This window comes from Cherax quadricarinatus, chromosome 6 (genome assembly GCF_038502225.1).
Source record: "Cherax quadricarinatus isolate ZL_2023a chromosome 6, ASM3850222v1, whole genome shotgun sequence".
In the NCBI taxonomy this organism is placed as follows: domain Eukaryota; kingdom Metazoa; phylum Arthropoda; class Malacostraca; order Decapoda; family Parastacidae; genus Cherax; species Cherax quadricarinatus.
In genome coordinates, this window is record NC_091297.1 from 66,538,191 (window position 1) to 66,562,183 (window position 23,993).

Sequence of the window (23,993 nt, forward strand, 5' to 3'; positions counted from 1 at the left end):
CGCTTCTTAAATCTCTCAAACCAACCTTTGCTGGCCTTAAATTCACTCACATCACCACTAATTGCTGGCATTTTTTTAATTAAATCATCATGCAACTTCCTAGCCTTTTCACATATGATCGCTTGAGAGATGCTATCTCCTGCTATCTGTTTTTCGTTTATCCACACCAATAAGAGTCTCTCAACATCTTCTATCACTTGCGATCTCAGTTTCGAAAACATAGTTGCACCTTTGGCAAGAACAGCTTCCTTGATTGCCGTTTTCTTGCCCACAATAGTAGCAATGGTTGATTGGGGTTTACTATACAACCTGACCAGCATGGAGACACGCACTCCACTTTCATACTTAGCAATGATCTCTTTCTTCATCTCCATAGTAATTCTCACCCTTTTTGCTGTAGGGTTGGCACTAGAAGCTTTCTTGGGGTCCATGGTGACATATTTTGCAGGTGCAATCACTACAAAGGCTGTGATAATATGAAATGTTCCAATTGTACGTTTGGAAGCGACCGCAGTGGCTGGCTGGTTTGTAAACACTGGCACCCATGGGACAAGTGAGGCGCGCTCAGGCCAAAGTGGACGCGTCTCGAATGGAACGAATACTGTTGGTCAGGTTTTCTAGCGCTAGTCGAGGCAAAATTTTTGCAATAAAATGAATCGCTAGTTGGATTTATCGTTAATCGATGCCATCGTTGGTCGAGGGTCCACTGTATACATTTTATCGCTCTGGGATGCTTAAATATCATAGAATAGTATGTGTGGGTGGGTTGGCCTGGTATGGTAGCCCGGCTGACTACCATACATACCACACTTGATTTCTTACAATAAATACTACTCATCTCACCCTAGATTAAGACTACAAATATTTTAAGGTAAGTAATGAGCAAATTGTATATGCATTTTATCACTCTGGGATGCTTAACCCTTTCAGGGTCCGTCCCGTAGATCTACAGCTTTACGTTCAGGGTCCAAACCGTAGATCTACGCCAAAATTCTAGCGGCGTCAAATTTAGCACGAGAAGGCTGGTAGGCCTACATCTGAGAGAATGGGTCTGGGTGGTCAGTGTGCACACCATAGAAAAAATCTGGACGCCCGCATGGCATTGTGGGAACGCCGGCAAAGTAGCTTTGATCATCATGCCTGGTGGCAAGGAAGCTTTCACTCCCCACTCACTCTCCGAGTGAATTCTGACTCTCCTCTTCACAACTTACAGTTCTAAGACTGATGGAAGTGGAGCTGAAGATGAATTCTATGGTTTTGAACCATATGGTACCATTGTGCCATGTGGTACAATGGTACCATATGGTACAATGGTGCCATGTCACACAATGGTATATGGTACAATGGTATATGGTACAATGGTATCATATGGTACAATGTACCATATAGTACATTGTACCATATGGTACATTATACCATATGGTACAGGGTACAGGGACCCTAATGGAAATAAGTCTGTCTGACTTTTTTGGGTTATCCTAGGTTCTCCAAACATATACTGCTAAGTATGATATTCTATGTAACTTTATTTGTGTATAACTAAATAAACTTACTTATGATGCCACATGCACTTGAGTAAGTTTATTCAGGTGTACAGAAATACAATTACGTAGATTATCATACATAGCAGCATACATATAAAATCTTAGGATAACCCAAAAAAGTCAGGGTGACTTATTTCAATAGTTATCCCTGTATCTGTACCATATGGTGTCCTGTACTGTATGGTACCCTGTACCATATGGTACCCTGTACCATATGGTACCCTGTGCCATATGGTACCCTGTGCCATATGGTACCCTGAACCATATGGTACCCTGCACCATATGTTATCCTGTACTGCATGGTACCCTATACCATATAGTACAATGTACCATATGGTACCATGTAACATATGATACCGTGTACCATATGGTCAATAGGTGTTGGTGGCATGAGACACAAGCCAAGATTGAGTGAGTGGCGACACAAGCTAGCTACTGACTCCGCAGTTTCCGAGACAAAGTGCTTTATCATCCACCTCAAGGAACATGTCAAGTTCCTGTACACTTGTAAATATATAATAGAACATTACTAATATACAACATTTTTGCATATTTTTGTTGTAAACAACTATTATAAACAAAATAATAATGAAAATATTAGTGTTTATTGTGTTGAATACAACAGTACCATATGGTATCATTGTACTGTATGGTACAATGTACCATATGGTACCATTGCATCATATGGTACCATTACACAATATGGTACCATAAGGTACCATTGCACCATATGGTACCATTGTATCATATAGTACCATTGTACCAAATGGTGCCATTGTACCATATAGTACCACTGTATCATATGGTACCACTGTATCATATGGTACCATTGTATCATATGGTACCATTGTATCATGTGACATGGTGCCATATTGTACCATATGGTACAATGGTGCCATATGGTGGCAGCAGCAGCGGCAGCGGCAGCAACGGTATCCTACCAGCTCTTCTTTCTCAAAAAAACATCGCTCATCAAAACTTGTGATGGCCTAAGTGAAAGTTCAACTACATGAACCCACGTAGACCACAACATGACCCAAGAATACTAAGAATGTAACCCAAATCTTGACAAAATTAGAAGATCTAAGGAAGACAGCCCTGCTAACCCAAACACTGCCTCCGCTGCCAGACAATCACTTAACCCAAGCTCCGAGAAAACAAGCCTTCTCCTCCATTGCTACACAGTATCTACTTCAGTGATACTATGAAAGGATATCGCAGAAGAAACAACACCAGTAATAAAAGAATAACAGCAAGGACCCTAGAACTCAACTTGTCTACCCAGCAGGACGCCAGTGTATCATCAACCCCCCTCACCGCCGCCACCCAAGGAACAACAACAACAACAACAAACATGGCTGACTCCCCCTCCAACTCCACTCCCTTCAAAGGATTCACCCATGATAACTCAGGTATGATTATTCCTGACAATATCAAGGACTACATCGTTTCTCTAGAAAATGAAATCAAAGATATCAAAGCAACACTCGAGCGACGAGAATCCAAGATAATCAACCTCGAGAATAAGATCCAAAACCTTGAAGAGAAGATTACATCGGGAAGTGTTGACACAGAAAATACTCTAAAAGCAGCTATAGCCAGTCACACTGAGCAAATAACAACAATAAATATGAAGGTTGAAGAAGCAATCAAGGACTGGAATCTGAACATGCACACTCGACTAAATGAATACCTTGATTTCCAAGACGACAAAACTGAACAAGATAAGTTGTCTGATGCAGTTATAATAAACAGTCCACACATTCCTAGTGACATAACACAAGCACAGTGCAAAGAAACTGCTATCAGGATAATACAGAACCACGTACAAGTCATCGTGCAAAACAATGAAATCAAAGAAACACGTTTGTTAGGAAAACCAGGAAGTAAACACAGTATAATGATCAGACTTCATTCATACGATAAAAGAAAGGACCTAATTAAATCAGCAATTACAATGAAAAATGGAGTGTACATAAATGAGTGTCTAACAAAAAAACGTCAAAACCTTCTGTTCAGGCTGAGAAAACTTAAACAGGAAAACAAAATACATCAGTGTTTCATGCGAGATGGGAAAATACTAGTAAGGAAAACATCAACAGGACAACAATATACCATCTCAAATGAACACGATTTCTCTACCTTCCTTAGAAAAGCTGACATTTCTGTAACAGATTAGATAAGTGCCCTTAATACATATATACGTGTGGTACATATAGTGTACGTTACTATTATATTGTGCATAATTATTTTTATTATTTTTCATCACTAGCTAATGCCAACTACCTCCAATACTCTATACTTCTTTATTACTGCTATTAATTGCTCATAATTTTAAACTACAAGTCAAATCTTACTCCAAATTAATAATATTCATTATTCTTACCTGTCCATTTAATTTTGTTTATCACTACTTGTTTTTTTAGTCACTTTTCATTGTGTATGCAATTAGTGTATATTCCAATTACTTTTTTGCAAGTACCAAAACTATCTTTTGCTAGCTAGTACCAACTACCTCATTTTTTTTTACTTTTATTGTGCAATAAACTGCTCAATTTATTTAATATTACAAATCAGATCTTACTCCTAAACCAATATTATTTCATAGTGACCACCTGTCCATTTAACTTTGTTTACCATTACTTAATTTTAGTCCCTTATATATTTTCTCCTTTATTTTAGCTTTATATAACTACCCTAGTTTATATATTCACAATTGTTAAAATAATCAAGGTGCTATTCTCAGGTGCTAAAGTAGAATAAGTTCACAATTTTGCCATTATATTCCAAAGCTCATTATTTGATTACCACTTTATTGTTCACCACAACTTATATTAGTCCCTTTTATATTATTATTTTATACTATAATTCTAACTTTAAAGAATTACCTTTATAGTACTACCTACTATCATATTCCCAAGCTCCATTATTTGATCATCACTATATTTGTATTAGTCCCTTTTATATTGTCTCCTTTATTTTAGCTTAAAAAAAAAAAAAAAAAAAAAAAAAAAAAACCTTAGCTCATTATTTTAAATTTGTTAAATAATTCAGGTGCTATTTTTTAGCTTAAGACTATTTACTTTGTTTTATACTTAATTCTAACTATAGATTCACTACAAATCTTATGATTACAAGCATTGATCCTGATACCAATCTCTTATTTAATGACTTAAATGAATCAAACAGTTACTGTAATTACTACACTGCAGAACAATCAAAGGCACTTCTCAGTGCCAACAACAACATAACTATCTTTAACTACAATATCAGATCTTTAAGCAAGCATTACGATGACCTCATAGCATTACTAATTTCCTTACATGCCAATATGTCCGTCATTACACTAACTGAAACCTGGCTAAAGCCTGATAGTACAGATGTCTATGCCATTCCTGGTTACACAGCCATACACAACTGTAGGCCAGACCAACAAGGGGGTGGCACAGCCATATACTACTCAGACCAACTAGAATGTATCACTAATACTTGCACAAGGGATGAACATGGGGAATATATAATAGCCAAATTCAAATCCAAATACCTACAAAAACCTCTCACATTGATAAACATCTACAGAGTTCCACAGTCAAACATTAGCCAATTTAGTCAAAACCTAGGAAGTATGATAACTGATGCACGCATGAACAAAGATCACTTACTACTCTCAGGTGACTTCAATATAAATCTCCTGCAAGACCAGGACCCACACGTTACTGAATTCACAAACACAATGAGTAACTGTATGTTGCTACCAACAGTAACAAAACCTACAAGAGTTACAGAGACTAGTGTTTCCCTACTTGACCACATCTGGACCAACACCATATCCCCTTTAAAATCAGGCATAATTACAGATAATACCACAGACCACTACCCGACTTTCCTCATAACAACTCTTGGTAAATTACCCCAAGACACTACTAAAGTCACCTTCAGACTTCACAATGAGGCAGCCATTAATAACTTCACAACAGCAGTAGCAAACATTGACTGGCACACTGAGCTAGAAATCTATACAGATATTGACGAATGTATTAATAATTTTCTAAAAAAGACCCAATACCTCTATAACAAGCACTGCCCTAAAAAAACTAAACAGATGACAGCTAAGAGACTGAACAGTCCCTGGCTAACACCCAGCATTCTCAAATCCATAAATACAAAACACCAATATGAAAAACAGTACAGAATGGGTCACATAACCAGAGACCAAACAAAACGTTACTCGTCAATCCTAACCAGCCTGATAAGAAGGGCAAAAAAATTGTATTATGAGAACAGATTATCCAACTTACGAGGTGATATAAAAAAGACCTGGAAAACCCTATCAGAAATTCTAGGAACAAAAAAGATATCACGAAATAGCGAAATAAAATTAGCAAAATCAGATGAACCCCAACTCCCACCAACAGAAACAGCAAACAGACTCAATGATTTCTTCTCCACTATAGGACAAAACCTTGCCAATAAAATCCCAAGCTCAGATACCCCACCAAATGACTACCTCACCGGCAACTACCCGAACACACTGTTCCTAGCTCCGACTAACCCATACGAAGTCTCCCTTATTATCAACACACTAAAAAACAAGGCAGGAGATTTAAATACCTTACCACCCTTTATATACAAAAAAGTGTCACAAGTGCTATCACCAATCATTGCAACACTCTTTAACAAATCCATTGAATCCTCCACCTTCCCTACAGTACTCAAAATAGCAAGGGTCACCCCGATCCACAAAGGAGGAGACCAAACAGAGTTGAATAACTATAGGCCAATATCCAACTTACACCCTCTCTCAAAAATCTTCGAAAAATTAATTCATAAACGAATCTACTCCTACCTTATCTCCCAAAACATACTCAACCCCTGCCAATTTGGATTCAGGCCTAATAAAAATACTAATGATGCTATTATACACATGCTAGAACATATATACACTGCTATAGAGAAAAAAGAAGTCCCACTGGGGATCTTCATTGACTTATGTAAAGCTTTTGATACAGTTGACCATGACTTGCTCCACGTAAAATTGTCACACTATGGTATAAGAGGACACTCCCTCAACTACCTCAAGTCATACCTCAGCAACAGAAGCCAATATGTGTATGCAAATGGGGCAAACTCCTCTGCACAACCAATTACAGTTGGTGTCCCACAGGGAAGTGTCCTTGGCCCTCTTCTCTTTCTCCTATACATAAATGACCTACCAAATGCTTCGCAATTACTCAAACCCACACTATTTGCAGATGACACTACATACGTCTTCTCCCACCCGAGCCCAGTCACGCTAGCCAATACTGTAAATACCGAATTACAGAAAATATCAACCTGGATGAGAACTAACAAACTTACACTAAACATTGACAAAACCTACTTCATTCAGTTTGGTAACAGAGCTACAGATGTCCCTCTTAACATAATGATAAACGGATCACCTATCACAAAGCTAACAGAGGGAAAATTCTTAGGAATCCACCTTGATAATAGACTCAAATTTCATACACATATACAACAAATTTCTAAGAAAATTTCCAAGACTGTAGGCATACTATCGAAGATACGGTACTATGCTCCACAGTCAGCCCTCCTGGCCCTATATCACTCTCTTATTTACCCCTATCTCACCTATGGAATTTGTGCATGGGGCTCAACAACAAGTAACCATCTCAGACCACTAATTACCCAACAAAAGGCTGCAGTTAGAATGATAACAAATTCTCACTATAGGCAGCACACTCCACCAATATTCAATACACTAAACCTCCTCACCATACAAAACATCCATACTTACTACTGCACCTATTACATACATAGAACACTTAACTCTGATATTAACCCTCCCCTCAAACATCTCCTTGCCAACCTCAACAGAACACATGACCATAACACAAGGCACAGATCACTCTTTGATGTTCCTCGTGTCCATCTCACACTATGTAAAAACTCAATGCACATAAAAGGCCCTAAAATCTGGAATTCATTACCTGTAAATATAAAAGAAACACTACCTGTTTATAAATTCAAGTCTCTTCTCAAAGATCACTTACTCACCCAAAACCAAATAAATACTGAATAACTGAACCTTATAAATTGTATATCTTAAATGTTTCTCACAATTATATCACATAAATGTTAAACCTAAAACCCAATCTAACTTTATTATTTTTTAAATACACTACCTAACAGAATACTCCATTCTACTGAATGTACAACAATGCATACAACCACATGACCTGTCTTTGTAATACTCACTTGTGCTTTATAGTTATCTGTTTACATTAATGTTTTATCACTGATTTCATCATTGCTTAGTTAATCTTAAGTTAATTTTAAGCCAGCCCGTAATGCTATGCATAGTATAAGTGGCTTTGGCATGCTGCTCTTATCTGTATTTTTTGTACCTCTGTATGTGTGCTCAAATTTTTAAATAAATAAATAAATAAATAAATAAATAAATTGTACCATATGGTACAATTGCACCCTATGGCACCATTGTACCATATGGTACCGTTGTATTCAACACAATAACCCCACTAATATTTTCATCATTTTGTTTACAATAAACTTGTAAACAAGTTTTGTAAGCAATATAATGATAAACACATTAGTGCAGTTATTGTGTTGAATACAATGAGTGTACACTTATACAATATACATTATATTGGTCTCACAGCCCACAAATGTTATTAGAAAAAGAAAAAATTAGAAAAGAAAAGAAAAAAGTATAAAAAACGTAAAATAAAAAAATGGGATTTTGCAGAAGTCACTGATGTTGCTGCCACCCGCTCATTTTGGGTCAACTTCCCACCGCTGTATCTCGGTAAGTACTGATCAGAAATTTTTGTTTTTTGTCTTATTACCTTCACAAAAATATACTCTTTAATTCTCTAAGAAAAAATTTTTTTTTTTTTTTCAAAATTTCTTGGACACTGGAGCACCACTTCAGATTTTGGCCTTGGACCCTGAAGGGGTTAAATGTAATAGAATATTGTGGCCTGGTATGGTAGCCCGGCTGACTACCATACATACCACATTTGATTTCTTACAATAAATACTACTTGTCTTACCCTAGATTAAGACTATAAATATTTTAAGTTAAGTAATGAGTGCACTATGTGTGTATTGTACTTTTTTATTGTTTTTTTGATGCCTAGTTCTACTACTAACTTAATATATGTTAGTGTAAACTTGTTATCTAGTATTTGTATGCATTTATAAGTGGAAAAAAAGGGTGTTCCACTTTACGGCGATTTCCACTTTACAGCGGTAGCCTGGAACCTAACCTGCCGTATAAGTGGGGCCCTACTGTATATGTCTTACGAACCAAAGTTTCTGACGTATTAATACACGTCAATTCTAGCGGCTTCAAATCAAGCGGGAGAAAGCTGGTAGGCCTACATGTGAGAGAAGGGGTCTGCATGGTGGGTGTGCACCCTGTGAAAAAAATCGGGGACTCAGTGGTGCATTGTGGGAACGCCATCTTGGTAGTCCTTGTTCACCATGCCTCGCGGTAAGAAGTACCTCACTCCTCACCGAATTGGAGGTCTTCTGTTCCCAAGTGATAGTTCTAACACCAATGGAAGTGCCAATGAAAGTGAGTTCCATGGTTTCGAAGAGGGTGTGACCGAAAGCAGTGCCCAGGATAACATAATTAGTGATGAAAACCCAGATGACACTCAACCTTCCACCTCTGGTGCTGGACCATCTCATTCACGTTCACCTGTACCAGGACGAAAAAGGAAATTATTTCCCCGTCTACAGGACTCGGATCTGAGCAGTGAAAGTGATAATGATAGTGATTTCCAAGTTATTGAAAGCAGCTCGAGTTGCGACAGTGAGGGGAAATGTTCGCCAGTGAAATGGCAGTATGTACAACGCAGTATGCGTTCTGGTAGTGTGCCATATGCCCTTCCAAGGCAAAAGAGTAAATCTCGGAGTACATCCCATGGCCCTACACCACAACCTGAGAGTGAAGATGACGATATTGTTACAATGGGGATGTGTAATGTGCATGGGGCAGCAGGTGATGGTGGTGGTGGTGTTGGCAGTGGCATGAGACATGTGGCACCAACAGCGGGCCACGCTACTACCCACACTGCTAAATCAGCACAGCCACAACCACCCTCAACCACCCCCACACTCCCACAACATCTACAACCACAACCTGCATAACCACCTTTCAATATCCAGAACCCACCAGCAGACCGCATCTGGGATTGGCAGCAAGTTGCCAATTTTGTTCCCAATCCCCATGATTTTGATGAAACACGAAGTGGAATACAGCCATTTGTGTACACTTGGGAACAATGCTACTGAACTGGAATGCTTTTAGCTCTTCTTCGATGAACCCCTGATGGAAATTATTGTCAGGGAAAGCAACACATACTATGAGTACACCATGGCAAATACAATTCTTTCACCAAGGTCATGCTACAAAAGTGGAAGGACACAACTGTGGCAGAGGTGTACCGGTTCTTTGCCACAATAATGCTTATGCCACATGTGTATAAGCATACTGTCACCACATACTGGTCGATGGAATGCCTGATTTCAACCACAGGTTTTAGTGATATAATACCAGTGAATCGTTTTTTGATACTGTTACGTATGCTACACTTCTCAGACAAAACCAAGCCTGACAGAACCAACAGGTTATATAAGACCAGGAATGTGTTCATGTATCTGAAACAAAAGTGATGTATGTATTTTTATCCCTTCAGGAAGCTTGTTATTGGTGAGTCTCTGATTTTGTTCAAAGGTAGACTGTCATTCAAGCAGTATATACCAAGCAAGAGGAAATGCTTTGGTATAAAATTATTTGTACTGTGTGATTGCAAAAGTGGTCTGCTTTTGGATATAATTGTGTACACTGGCAGTAATTCATTGAGAGATACCAGGAAGTTATTGGGTATCTCTGGTGATGTGGTTGGAACAATGATGGACTCATATCTTGGTAAGGGGCATATATTATATATGTACTGATAACTGGTACACAAGCCCCATACTCAGTGATTTCTTGCGAGTGAACATGACAGAAGTGTGTGGCACAGTGCATGGTAATCCTAAGCATATGCCCAAGTTCAACGCAGGCACTCACAGAGGTGAGGTGCAGGCCTTTGCTGCCAATGACATCATGGTATTTCAGTGACATGACAAATGTGATGTCACATTGTTGACATCAGTTCATCAAAATGAAATGGCAGACAGTGGCAAGCAGAATAGAGAGACCAATGAACCCATTCTAAAACCTGCAGCTGTGATGGACTACAACCTCAATATGCGCTTAGTGGATAAATGTGACATGCAGACTGGGTTTGCTGATTGTGTTCGCAAGTTATAAGTGATACATAAAACTTATTTTCCATCTACTTGATATTTCCATGCTGAATGCTTATAACATATACAAGACCAACAAAATATGGTGAATTTTGTTTGTCAGTCATCAGAAAAATAATATTCAAGTACCAAGGAACAACACCTGCAATAGACCAGCGTCCACAAAATTACCAACACACGCCATCTCGTCTGAGGCCTGGTGATCACTACCCCATACCACTGCCTGCTACTGCTTTCAAGAAAAGTGCTCACAAGAGGTGTTTTTTCTGTCCACATACCACAAAACGCCCACAAAAACGCAGAGACACTCGTTTTATGTGTGAGGAGTGTAAAGTACCACTCTGCATATACCCATCTTTCAAAGACTTCCACAAGCTGCAGCAGTTCTAGGAAAGTGTTCAGCAACTGTACATATGTATATATATTATAGAACAAAAGTAATAAACAATGTTTTGTATTGTTGGTTTGTGTAAACAAGTTTTGTAAACAATATAATAATGATAATGTTTGTGCAGTTATTGTGTTGTAAACAATGAGCATATATTTGAACAATGCACCTTACTTTGGTCTCAAAGACCACATAAGTTACTTAGAAAAGAAAAATATTGAAAAATACAAGAAACCTTCAAATTGGAGTAAATAAAAGAATACCAGGTGAGCAGCATTCGCCGCTGTTGCCATATGCGACTCATTTTCTGCCAAATTTGCACCTCTATATCTCTGTAAGTACTGATGGCAAAAACAATTTTTAAGGATTAAAACACTCAGTAAAATAATCCTAACATTTTGGCAAGAAAAAATAATTTTTTTTTTTTTCGAAAATTTTTTGACATAGAATGACAGTTTCAGAAATGGGCTTGCGACAGTCAAAGGGTTAAGGCACACGGAATAGGAGGAGAAATTTTTTCCTGGGTAAAGGCATGGTTGACAAATAGTCAGCAGAGAGTTTGCATAAATGGAGAGAAATCAGAATGGGGGCACGTCACAAGTGGTGTTCCTCAGGGGTCAGTGTTGGGCCCCTTGTTGTTCACAATTTACATAAACGACATAGATGTGGGAATAAATAGCGACATAAGCAAATCTGCTGATGACACCAAAATAGGCCGTCAAATTCATTCTAATGAGGATGCTAGAGCACTCCAGGATGATTTAAATAGACTGATGCAATGGTCGGAGAAGTGGCAGATGCAGTTTAATACAGAAATGCAAAATTCTAAATTTTGGATAGGAAAATAACCATGCCACATATAAACTAAATAATGTAGATCTTAATACTACTGACTGCAAAAAGGATTTAGGAGTTCTGGTTAGCAGTAATCTAAAACCAAGACAACAGTGCATTTGTGTTCGCAATAAGGCTAACAGAATCCCTGGCTTCATATCTAGAAGTATAAATAATAGAAGTCCTCAGGTTGTTCTTCAACTCTATATATCCTTGGTTAGGCCTCATTTAGATTATGTTGCAGTTCTGGTCACCGTATTACAGAATGGATATAAATGCACTGGAAAACATACAGAAGAGAATGACAAAGGTGATCCTATATATCAGAAATCTTCCCTATGACGATAGACTGAGGGCCCTGAATCTGCACTCTCTCGAAAGGTGTAGAATTATGGGGGATATGATCGAGGTGTATAAATGGAAAACAGGAATAAATAAAGGGGATATAAATAGCGTGCTGAAAACTTCCAGCGACGACAGGACTCACAGCAATGGTTTAAAGTTGAAAAAATTCAGATTCAGGAAAGATAGTGGAAAGCAGTGGTTTGGTAATAGAGTTGTGGATGAGTGGAACAAACTCCCGAGTACAGTTGTGTAGATTTAAATTTTTTTTTTTTTTTTTTCAACAAGTCGGCCGTCTCCCACCGAGGCAGGGTGACCCAAAAAAGAAAGAAAATCCCCAAAAAGAAAATGCTTTCATCATCATTCAACACTTTCACCACACTCACATATTATCACTGTTTTTTCAGAGGTGTTCAGAATACAACAGTTTAGAAGCATATACGTATAAAGATACACAACATATCCCTCCAAACTGCCAATATAGGTTAGATAAATACATGAGTGGGTGTGGGTGGGTGAGAGTTGGACCTGACTAGCTTGTGCTATTAGGTCTGATGCCATGCACCTTCCTTAAGTGAGAGTGGCCTGACTAGGTGGGCCATTGGCTAAACCGGAGGGTAACATGGACCTGCTTCGCATGGGTCAGTAGGTCTGCTGCAGTGTTCCTTCTTTCTTATGTTCCTATGATTAATGAAAATGTCTATATTAACATAAAATAAGTCATTTAATGTGCCCATGAGTGATTATTATTATGTACTATCGGTATTACTATGGCGTTAAGACTAGAGGGACACTCTTAGTGAACGAGTAACAAAGGCATGTTTAGATGCTATGTAATGTGTTTCTTATAGTATAACTCTGAAGAAAATATCATAGATGGATTAATGAAAATGTCTATATTAACCTAAACTAAGACATTTAATGTGCCCAAGAATAAGTCACAAACGAATGAGCGGCCCAGGTGCACGCGTCTGGTACCAACGATTTCCAAGCGGATGTACAAAACCCAGGGGAAATTTCACCAAAAAAGTGCTCAAAATCTGAATTGTATGATTTCCACACCAGCCGAAAACCGGGGGTCCACTGTATTTCTTATGGGAAATATTGCTTCAATTTTCGTACAATTTGGTTTTCGTCAGACTTTTTCAAACGGATTAATCATGAAAACCAAGGGTCCACTGTATTATAAAAGTATTGGAAATATAAAATACTACATTTGTTTTAACTGGCAAATTAAAATAATTCTGGAAATCCTAAAGCTTCCTTTGATTTATATAACAAAATTACATTCATAACTACTTACTGAAGAATAGTGTCTGCTGGAAGCCATGTTGCATAATAATGGAAGCTACTTGTGTAGGTCGTGTGATGGCACACAAGACACCTCTCACATGAGCTTTGTTTCTTGCCACAAAGGCATCAGTAAATATCACTGTTCGATCGTGTGTATCTTGCTGTCCCTGGATGACGCTGCCCAGCCGATCAACGATAAACTGCCAACAAACTTTTAGTGTCAAACTGATATTTCTCTTTCAAACTCAACATTAAGTCTCAAAACACAATCTTGTCATGCTGTCTTGCAGGCAGTTACAACAATGAACACCCGGGTCATGGACTGGGGCGTTCATGACCAGAGTCATGAACGTGGAGGCGCTGACCCCTGGACCACCCTCCAGGTATACCCTAAGAGCTCCATGTATTTCTTACCTATCACACTCAGCATTAATATTTACTGTGCAACTTGTACAGTACACTGCACTATATTTATAATGGCCCTCAGCCTGTATATATTTTATTTATTTATTTAGCACAGTAACACAAAGATCACAACAACAATCTGACATTTCACAAGTATCATTACTGGTACCCGTGTTATCCGCCAGGGCACCAGTGTTACCCACCTGGGTACCAGTGTTACCCACCAGGGTACCAGTGTTACCCACCAGGGTACCAGTGTTACCCACCAGGGTACTATACAACATACTGTACTCTACAATGCTATCACAGTATTTTTCATTAAAATTATTTCCACTACCCAGTATGAACCTGTCCATCCCTTTAGAATTAATGGTGATTTGTTTACCCAAAGTTACTCAAGAAAATAATTTTTTAATGCTTTATGAATATTTTTACTTCATCTCTTTTCATTTTTGTTATTACCAACACCAGTAATTTAATATCTAGGTAACTAGACCTCATAGGGGTAAGGAGCTATTCCTCCTCTAATGCTTTCTTACCATTTGATTTTTTATATTTCTTTTTTTTTTACTGAAAGTGTGTCTATATAGGTAAATTAGGGTGAAGAACTTTCTTGGTGGTAAGTCTGAAAATAAAAAAAATAAAAGTAAAAAAATTCCATTATTTTGATATGGCAACACTTGCGTATGTCTACGGGAAAATTTGACATAGAATGTTTCAGATGAGTGCACACAATTAAAAATGCATTACTTTAATTTATCAAAGTTTTTAATAAAAAGTAATAAAATAAAATATTTTGAGAGTGAATATGATGCAAGTCTCAATATGAGTTTCAAGAACAATGTCTTCTTGAATAATATCATTAACAATTCTATGATTCCTCAATAAATAATAAAACCACCTTACCTCGATGGGAGACGGCTGGTGTGTAAAAAAAAAAAAAGTATCTTTACCAATAAATTCTCAAATGCAGGTGAGTACAAATAGGAAGCGCATCCATCTCGCTCTCCACTGAAAGATTTCTGCACAAGACAGAAGAAGTAGGCGAACGGCTTCCCCCCCACCCCGGGGGCCAACACCAGGTCACCAACTGGATGAAACCCGGGTCCAAACACTACCGGTGAACCACATCAAGTTCAAGCTTATGTCTCGCTCTCAGTAGATGGAGAATCAAGCCTCCACCATGTCTTGCACTGAATGACCCACATGGGTTTAGTGCTAAACATGAATTAAATAAACCAATTCTCAAATAATATTCCACCGATAAAGAAACTGCCTAAGGTAGGAAATGACAAAAGTTTTAAAAAAAATGCTCTGCTGGATGCATCACCCTAAGCTGATCTTGTATCCATGAAATTATCTACTTTTTAACCCCTTGAGGGTCCAGACCCCCAATCTGAAAATTCCCAAAGGGTCATATAATTTAAAAAAAAAAAAATTATTTTTCTTATGAAATGGTAGAGAATCTATTTCTGAAGGTAATAAAACAAAAAGTATGAAATCTGATCAAAAATTGACAAAATAATTCTCTCACGAATTTTGCTGTGTCAGCGATATTTACGCAATGGCGATTTTGTCCAATTTGAGTCCTATTTTTGGCTAATTACTTTGTTCCATTAGACCAAATTCTTAGCTATTTTGCTAGCATATATTCCATTTTATCTATTGAGCACAAGAAATGGACCAATCAACTATTTCAACTACCCAATAACGTAATCAGAAATTGGTAAATTGGCCAATTTCACACAAAGTTCAAAATATTCCAATTTTAAAATAAGGTCCAGAATAAACAATGCAGGCATTCCTGGTACTAAAATAACATTTCCTCCATTTATTAGTTATGTTTCCAGGCTATACAGATGAATTCCATTTTGATTTTTTATTCACCTAAAGAATTTTTATTCACATCAAAAAATAGAAGATTTCCTGTTATGCAATACTATAATAACTGTATAAATAATATCAGTGCTTTCATGAATGCACATCAGACCCCCCCCCAAAAAAAAAGCAATTGCAACTTGGATATCTACTACCAGTTCAGAGTCATGTACCTATATATCTGTTATATCTATGTGACTCTGATGGGTTAGTATTATACCCCTTCAAGAATTTTCTAATATTACACATACACTTTTTAAATTGCACCAAAGTGGTTGGGCCACTTCTCTTTTATATCCTACCTCTCTCCCCCCTCCCACCCTTTTCCAATATTTCTATCCTTATCCATCCTTCTTCCTTACCCATCTTACCAAAGACTCTGGTCATAAGAAGCGAAGCATCAGACCCCACCACCTGATGTGTATTGGACGCATAATGTGATTTCTTTACTCTTGAACATTGGCAAAAATCAAACATTTCTGCTAATTTGAGCACAATTTCAAGCTATTTTCGGAACTAAAACCAATCAAAATCATCTCTATTTCTGTAATATATCTTCCATTTTATCAAATGAGACCAAGAAACCAGAAATAAAGCTGTAAAAACCATAGGGAAATGCACCACAGTCGCTGTTTTAACCCTTTCAGGGTCTGTCCCATAGATCTACAGCTTTACGTTCAGGGTCCAAACCGTAGATCTACGCCAAAATTCTAGCGGCATCAAATTTAGCATGAGAAGGCTGGTAGGCCTACATCTGAGAGAATGGGTCTGAGTGGTCAGTGTGCACACTATAGAAAAAAATCTGGACGCCCACATGGCATTGTGGGAACGCCGGCAAAGTAGCTTTGTTCATCATGCCTGGCGGCAAGGAAGCTCTCACTCCCCACTCACTCTCCGGCGAATTCTGACTCTCCTCTTCACAACTTACAGTTCTAAGACTGATGGAAGTGGAGCTGAAGACGAATTCTATGGTTTTGAACCATATGGTACCATTGTGCCATATGATACAATGGTACCATATGGTACAATAGTGCCATGTCATACAATGGTATCATATGGTACAATGGTATATGGCACAATGGTACCATATGGTACAATGGTACCATATGGTACAATGTGCCATATAGTACATTGTACCATATGGTACATTATACCATATGGTACAGGGTACAGGGACCCTAATGGAAATAAGTCTGTCTGACTTTTTTGGGTTATCCTAGGTTCTCCAAACATATTAATTTGAACATGATACAGTGAAGTACAAAAGAATACAGTAAAATGCAGCATGCCAAAGCCACTTGAATGCATAGCATTACGGGCAGGCTTAAAATTAACTTAAGATTAACTAAGCAATGATATATTCAGTGGTACAAAAATTATTGTAATACAGATAACAATTTAGTACAAATGAGTATTACAAAGACAGGTCATATGGTCATTTACTGTGTTGCTGTGTAATCACTAGAATGGAGTATTCTGTTGGGTAATGAAGTTAAATAGTAACAAAGTTTGATTGGGTGACAGGTTGACATTTATGAGATGCAATAATGAGATACATATATGAGATACAATTATTCAGTATTTATTTAGTTGTGGGTGAGTAAGTGATTTTTGAGAAAAGACTTGAATTTATAAACAGACAGTGTTTCTTTTATATTCACAGGTAATGAATTCCAGATTTTAGGGCCTTTTATGTGCATTGAGTTTTTGCATAGCGTGCGATGGACACGAGGAACATCAAAGAGTGATCTGTGTCTTGTGTTACGGTCATGTGTTCTGTTGAGGTTGGTCCTTAAGGAGATGTTTGAGGGGAGGGTTTATATCAGAGTTAAGTGTTCTATGTATGTAGTAGGTGCAGTAATAAGTATGGATGTTTTGTATTGTGAGTAGGTTTAGAGTTTTGAATATTGGTGGAGTGTGCTGTCTGTAGTGGGAATTTATCATCATTCTGACTACAGCCTTTTGTTGGATGATTAGTGGTCTGAGATGGTTTATTGTTGTTGAGCCCCATGCACAAATTCCATAGGTGAGATAGGGGTAAATAAATGAGTGATATAGGGCCAGGAGGGCTGACTGTGGAACATAGTACCGTATCTTCGACAGTATGCCTACGGTCTTGGAGTTTTTTTTGGAAATTTGTTGTATATGTGTTTGAAATTTGAGTCTATTATCAAGGTGGATTCCTAGGAATTTTCCCTCTGTGAGTTTTGTGATAGGTGATCCATTTATCATTATGTTAAGAGACACATCTGCAGCTCTGTTACCAAACTAAATGTAGTAGGTTTTGTCAATGTTTAGAGTAAGTTTGTTGGTCCTCATCCAGGTTGATATTTTCTGTAATTCGGTATTTACAGTATTGGCTAGCATGACTGGGCTCGGGTGGGAGTAGACGTATGTAGTGTCATCTGCAAATAGTGTGGGTTTGAGTAGTTGCGATACATTTGGTAGGTCATTTATGTATATGAGAAAGAGAAGAGGGCCTAGGACACTTCCCTGTGGGACACCAGCTGTAACTGGCTGTGCAGAAGAGTTTGCCCCATTTGTGTACACATATTGGCTTCTGTTGCTGAGGAATGACTTTAGGTAGTTGAGGGTGCTGCTAAGTATGATATTCTATGTAACTTTATTTGTGTATACCTAAATAAACTTACTTATGATGCCTAATGCACTTGAGTAAGTTTATTCAGGTATACAGAAATACAATTACATAGATTATCATACATAGCAGCATTTGTATAAAATCCTAGGATAACCCAAAAAAAGTCAGGGTGACATATTTCCATAGTTATCCCTGTATTCAATTCAATTCAAGTTTATTCTCTATAAGGGTTACAATGTGGGGTTTACAGGTTTTGGGTACTGTGTTTTTTTTTTTTTTTTTTTTTCAACAAGTCGGCCATCTCCCACCGAGGCAGGGTGACCCAAAAAAGAAAGAAAATCCCCAAAAAGAAAATGCTTTCATCATCATTCAACACTTTCACCACACTCACACATTATCACTGTTTTTGCAGAGGTGCCCAGAATACAACAGTTTAGAAGCATATACGTATAAAGATACACAACATATCCCTCCAAACTGCCAATATCCCAAACCCCTCCTTTAAAGTGCAGGCATTGTACTTCCCATTTCCAGGACTCAAGTCCGAAAATATGAAAATAACCAGTTTCCCTGAATCCCTTCACTAAATATTACCCTGCTCACACTCCAACAGATCGTCAGGTCCCAAGTACCATTCGTCTCCATTCACTCCTATCTAACATGCTCACGCACGCTTGTTGGAAGTCCAAGCCCCTCGCCCACAAAACCTCCTTTACCCCCTCTCTCCAACCCTTTCGAGGACGACCCCTACCTTGCCTTCCTTCCCCTATAGATTTATATGCTTTCCATGTCATTCTACTTTGATCCATTCTCTCTAAATGACCAGACCACCTCAACAACCCCTCTTCTGCCCTCTGACTAATACTTTTATTAACTCCACACCTTTTCCTAATTTCCACACTCCGAATTTTCTGCATAATATTTACACCACACATTGCCCTTAGACAGGACATCTCCACTGCCTCCAACCGTCTCCTCGCTGCTGCATTTACCACCCAAGCTTCACACCCATATAAGAGTGTTGGTACTACTATACTTTCATACATTCCCTTCTTTGCCTCCATAGATAACGTTTTTTGACTCCACATATATCTCAATGCACCACTCACCTTTTTTCCCTCACCAATTCTATGATTAACCTCATCCTTCATAAATCCATCCGCCGACACGTCAACTCCCAAGTATCTGAAAACATTCACTTCTTCCATACTACTCCTCCCCAATTTGATATCCAATTTTTCTTTTTCTAAATCATTTGATACCCTCATCACCTTACTCTTTTCTATGTTCACTTTCAACTTTCTACCTTTACACACCTTTCCAAACTCATCCACTAACCTTTGCAATTTTTATTTAGAATCTCCCATAAACACAGTATCATCAGCAAAATGTAACTGTGTTAATTCCCATTTTGAATTTGATTGCCCATAATTTAATCCCACCCCTCTCCCAAACACCCTAGCATTTACTTCTTTTACAGACCCATTTATAAATATATTAAACAACCATGGTGACATAACACATCCCTGTCTAAGACCTACTTTTACCGGGAAGTAGTCTCCCTCTCTTCTACACACCCTAACCTGAGCCTCACTATACTCATAAAAACTCTTTACAGCATTTAGTAACTTACCACCTATTCCATATACTTGCAACATCTGCCACATTGCTCCTCTATCCATTCTATCATATGCCTTTTCTAAATCCATAAATGCAATAAAAACTTCCCTACCTTTATCTAAATACTGTTCACATATATGCTTCAATGTAAACACTTGATCTACACATCCCCTACCCACTCTGAAACCTCCTTGCTCATCCGCAATCCTACATTCTGTCTTACCTCTAATTCTTTCAATTATAACCCTACCGTACACTTTTCCTGGTATACTCAATAAACTTATTCCTCTATAATTTTTACAATCTCTTTTGTCCCCTTTCCCTTTATATAAAGGGACTATACATGCTCTCTGCCAATCCCTAGGTACCTTCCCCTCTTTCATACATTTGTTAAACAAAAGTACCAACCACTCCAACACTATATCCCCCCCTGCTTTTAACATTTCTGTCATGATCCCATCAGTTCCAGCTGCTTTACTCACTTTCATTCTACGTAATGCCTCATGTACCTCCCCCACACTTACATTCTGCTCTTCTTCACTCCTAAAAGATGGTATACCTCCCTGACCAGTGCATGAAATTACCGCCTCCCTTTCTTCCTCAACATTTAAAAGTTCCTCAAAATATTCTCGCCATCTACCTAATACCTCACTCTCCCCATCTACTAACTCCCCTACTCTGTTCTTAACTGACAAATCCATACTTTCCCTAGGCTTTCTTAACTTGTTTAACTCACTCCAAAATTTTTTCTTATTTTCAATAAAATTTCTTGACAGTGCCTCTCCCACTCTATCATCTGCTCTCCTTTTGTACTCCCTCACCACTCTCTTCACCTTTCTTTTACTCTCCATATACTCTGCTCTTCTTATAACACTTCTGCTTTGTAAAAACCTCTCATAAGCTAACTTTTTCTCTTTTATCACACCCTTTAATTCATCATTCCACCAATCACTCCTCTTTCCTCCTGCCCCCACCCTCCTATAACCACAAACTTCTGCCCCACATTCTAATACTGCATTTTTAAAACTATTCCAACCCTCTTCAACCCCCCCCCCCCACTACTCATCTTTGCACTAGCCCACCTTTCTGCCAATAGTCGCTTATATCTCACCCGAACTTCCTCCTCCCTTAGTTCATACACTTTCACCTCCCTCTTACTTGTTGTTGCCACCTTCCTCTTTTCCCATCTACCTCTTACTCTAACTGTAGCTACAACTAAATAATGATCCGATATATCAGTTGCCCCTCTACAAACATGTACATCCTGGAGCCTACCCATCAACCTTTTATCCACCAATACATAATCTAACAAACTACTTTCATAACGTGCTACATCATACCTTGTATATTTATTTATCCTCTTTTTCATATAATATGTATTACTTATTACCAAATCTCTTTCTACACATAGCTCAATTAAAGGCTCCCCATTTACATTTACCCCTGGCACCCCAAATTTACCTACTACTCCCTCCACAACATTTTTACCCACTTTAGCATTGAAATCCCCAACCACCATTACTCTCACACTTGATTCAAAACTCCTCACACATTCACTCAACATTTCCCAAAATCTCTCTCTCTCCTCTACACTTCTCTATTCTCCAGGTGCATACACGCTTACTATAACCCACTTTTCACATCCAATCTTTATTTGACTCCACATAATCCATGAATTAATACATTTATAGTCCCTCTTTTCCTGCTATAGCTTATCCTTCAACATTATTGCTACTCCTTCTTTAGCTCTAACTCTATTTGAAACCCCTGACCTAATCCCATTTATTCCTCTCCATTGAAACTCTCCCACCCCCTTCAGCTTTGTTTCACTTAAAGCTAGGACATCCAGCTTCTTCTGATTCATAACATCCACAATCATCTCTTTCTTAAAATTTGCACAACATCCACGCACATTCAGACTTCCCACTTCGACAATTTTCTTCTTCTTATTCTTTTTAGTAATCTTTACAGGAAAAGGGGTTACTAGCCCATTGTTCCCGGCATTTTAGTTGACTTTTACAACACGCATGGCTTACGGAGGAAATATTTTTATTCCACTTCCCCATGGATATAAAAGGAAAAGTAATAAGACCAAGAACTATTAAGATAAAATCAAAGAAAACTCAGATGAGTGTGCATAAATAAACATGTACATGTATGTGTAGTGTGACCTAAGTGTAAGTAGAAGTGTGGTTTACATGTTATAAAATACTAATTACAGAGGGGGCCACTAGGACACCTAGCATGGCTAGGCATTTCGAGCAGACTTAGATTAATTCTTAACATTAAATCCTTACAGATTATGGGGTTAAGGCTAAGTGACTACATCATAATTTGCTTAGCAATGTGAATGCTTTTGTTTTGGCACAATACAAGGTGTCTATATTGGAGTATCATAGGCAAACTTATGGCTAGTTAGGATTTATTATTTTAAGATTAAGATTAGTATTTCTGGGTTTATAGTCAGTGGGTGAGTGAGTGTAATTGTGAACCACCAGGTGGTTATCATGTAGTTAGTTGTCAGGGTGGATCAGGGAGATAAGATGTTTTCTAACTCTAGTTTTCAAAGTGATGAATGTGTCTGCAGTTCTTGAGTTTTCAGGTAGGGTGTTCCAGATTTTAGGTCCTTTGAAATACACTGAATTTTTGTAAAGGTTTAGTCGAACACGGGGAATGTCATAGAGATATTTGTGTCTGGTGTTATGCCTGTGGATCCTGTCACAACTATCAAGAAAGTGTTTTAGGTCAAAGTTAATATTGGAATTTAAGGTCCTGTAGATATAGATTGCACAGTAATAAGTGTGGATGTTCTGAACAGGGAGTAAGTTTAGATCTATGAAGAGTGGGGGGGTGTATCTGTACCATATGGTGTCCTGTACTGTATGGTACCCTGTACCATATGGTACCCTGTGCCATATGGTACCCTGTGCCATATGGTACCCTGAACCATATGGTACCCTGCACCATATGTTATCCTGTACTGCATGGTACCCTATACCATATAGTACAATGTACCATATGGTACCATGTAACATATGATACCGTGTACCATATGGTCAATAGGTGTTGGTGGCATGAGACACCAGCCAAGATTGAGTGAGTGGCGACGCAAGCTAGCTACTGACTCCGCAGTTTCCAAGACAAAGTGCTTTATCATCCACCTCAAGGAACATGTCAAGTTCCTGTACACTTGTAAATATATAATAGAACATTACTAATATACAACATTTTTGCATATTTTTGTTGTAAACAACTATTGTAAACAAAATAATAATGAAAATATTAGTGTTTATTGTGTTGAATACAACAGTACCATATGGTACAATGAACGATATGGTATCATTGCACTGTATGGTACAATGTACCATATAATACCATTGCACCATATGGTACCATATGGTACCATTGCACCATATGGTACCATTGCACCATACAGTACCATAAGATACCATTGCACCATATGGTACCATTGTATCATATGATGCCCTTGTACCAAATGGTGCCAGTGTACCATATGGTACTATTGTATCATATGGTACCATTGTATCATGTGCCACTGTACCATATTGTACCATATGGTACCATTGTATCATATGGTGCCATTGTACCATATGTACCATTGCACCCTATGGCACCATTGTACCATATGGTACTATATGGTACCATTGTATTCAGTGCAATAACCCCACTAATATTTTCAGCATTTTGTTTACAATAAACTTGTAAACAAGTTTTGTAAGCAATATAA

At 38.1% G+C, this 23,993-nt stretch overlaps 1 protein-coding gene across 1 annotated transcript in view; it reads right to left on the reverse strand.

Annotated features, from left to right (window-relative positions):
- Ufl1 (UFM1 specific ligase 1) overlaps window positions 1-23,993 on the reverse strand; it is a 229,936-nt gene that overhangs the window by 193,036 nt on the left and 12,907 nt on the right. Inside the window, exon 4 of the mRNA XM_070081817.1 lies at window positions 13,754-13,943. Coding sequence (XP_069937918.1) covers window positions 13,754-13,943 — 190 coding nt within the window. The remainder of the gene's footprint in view (window positions 1-13,753; window positions 13,944-23,993) is intronic.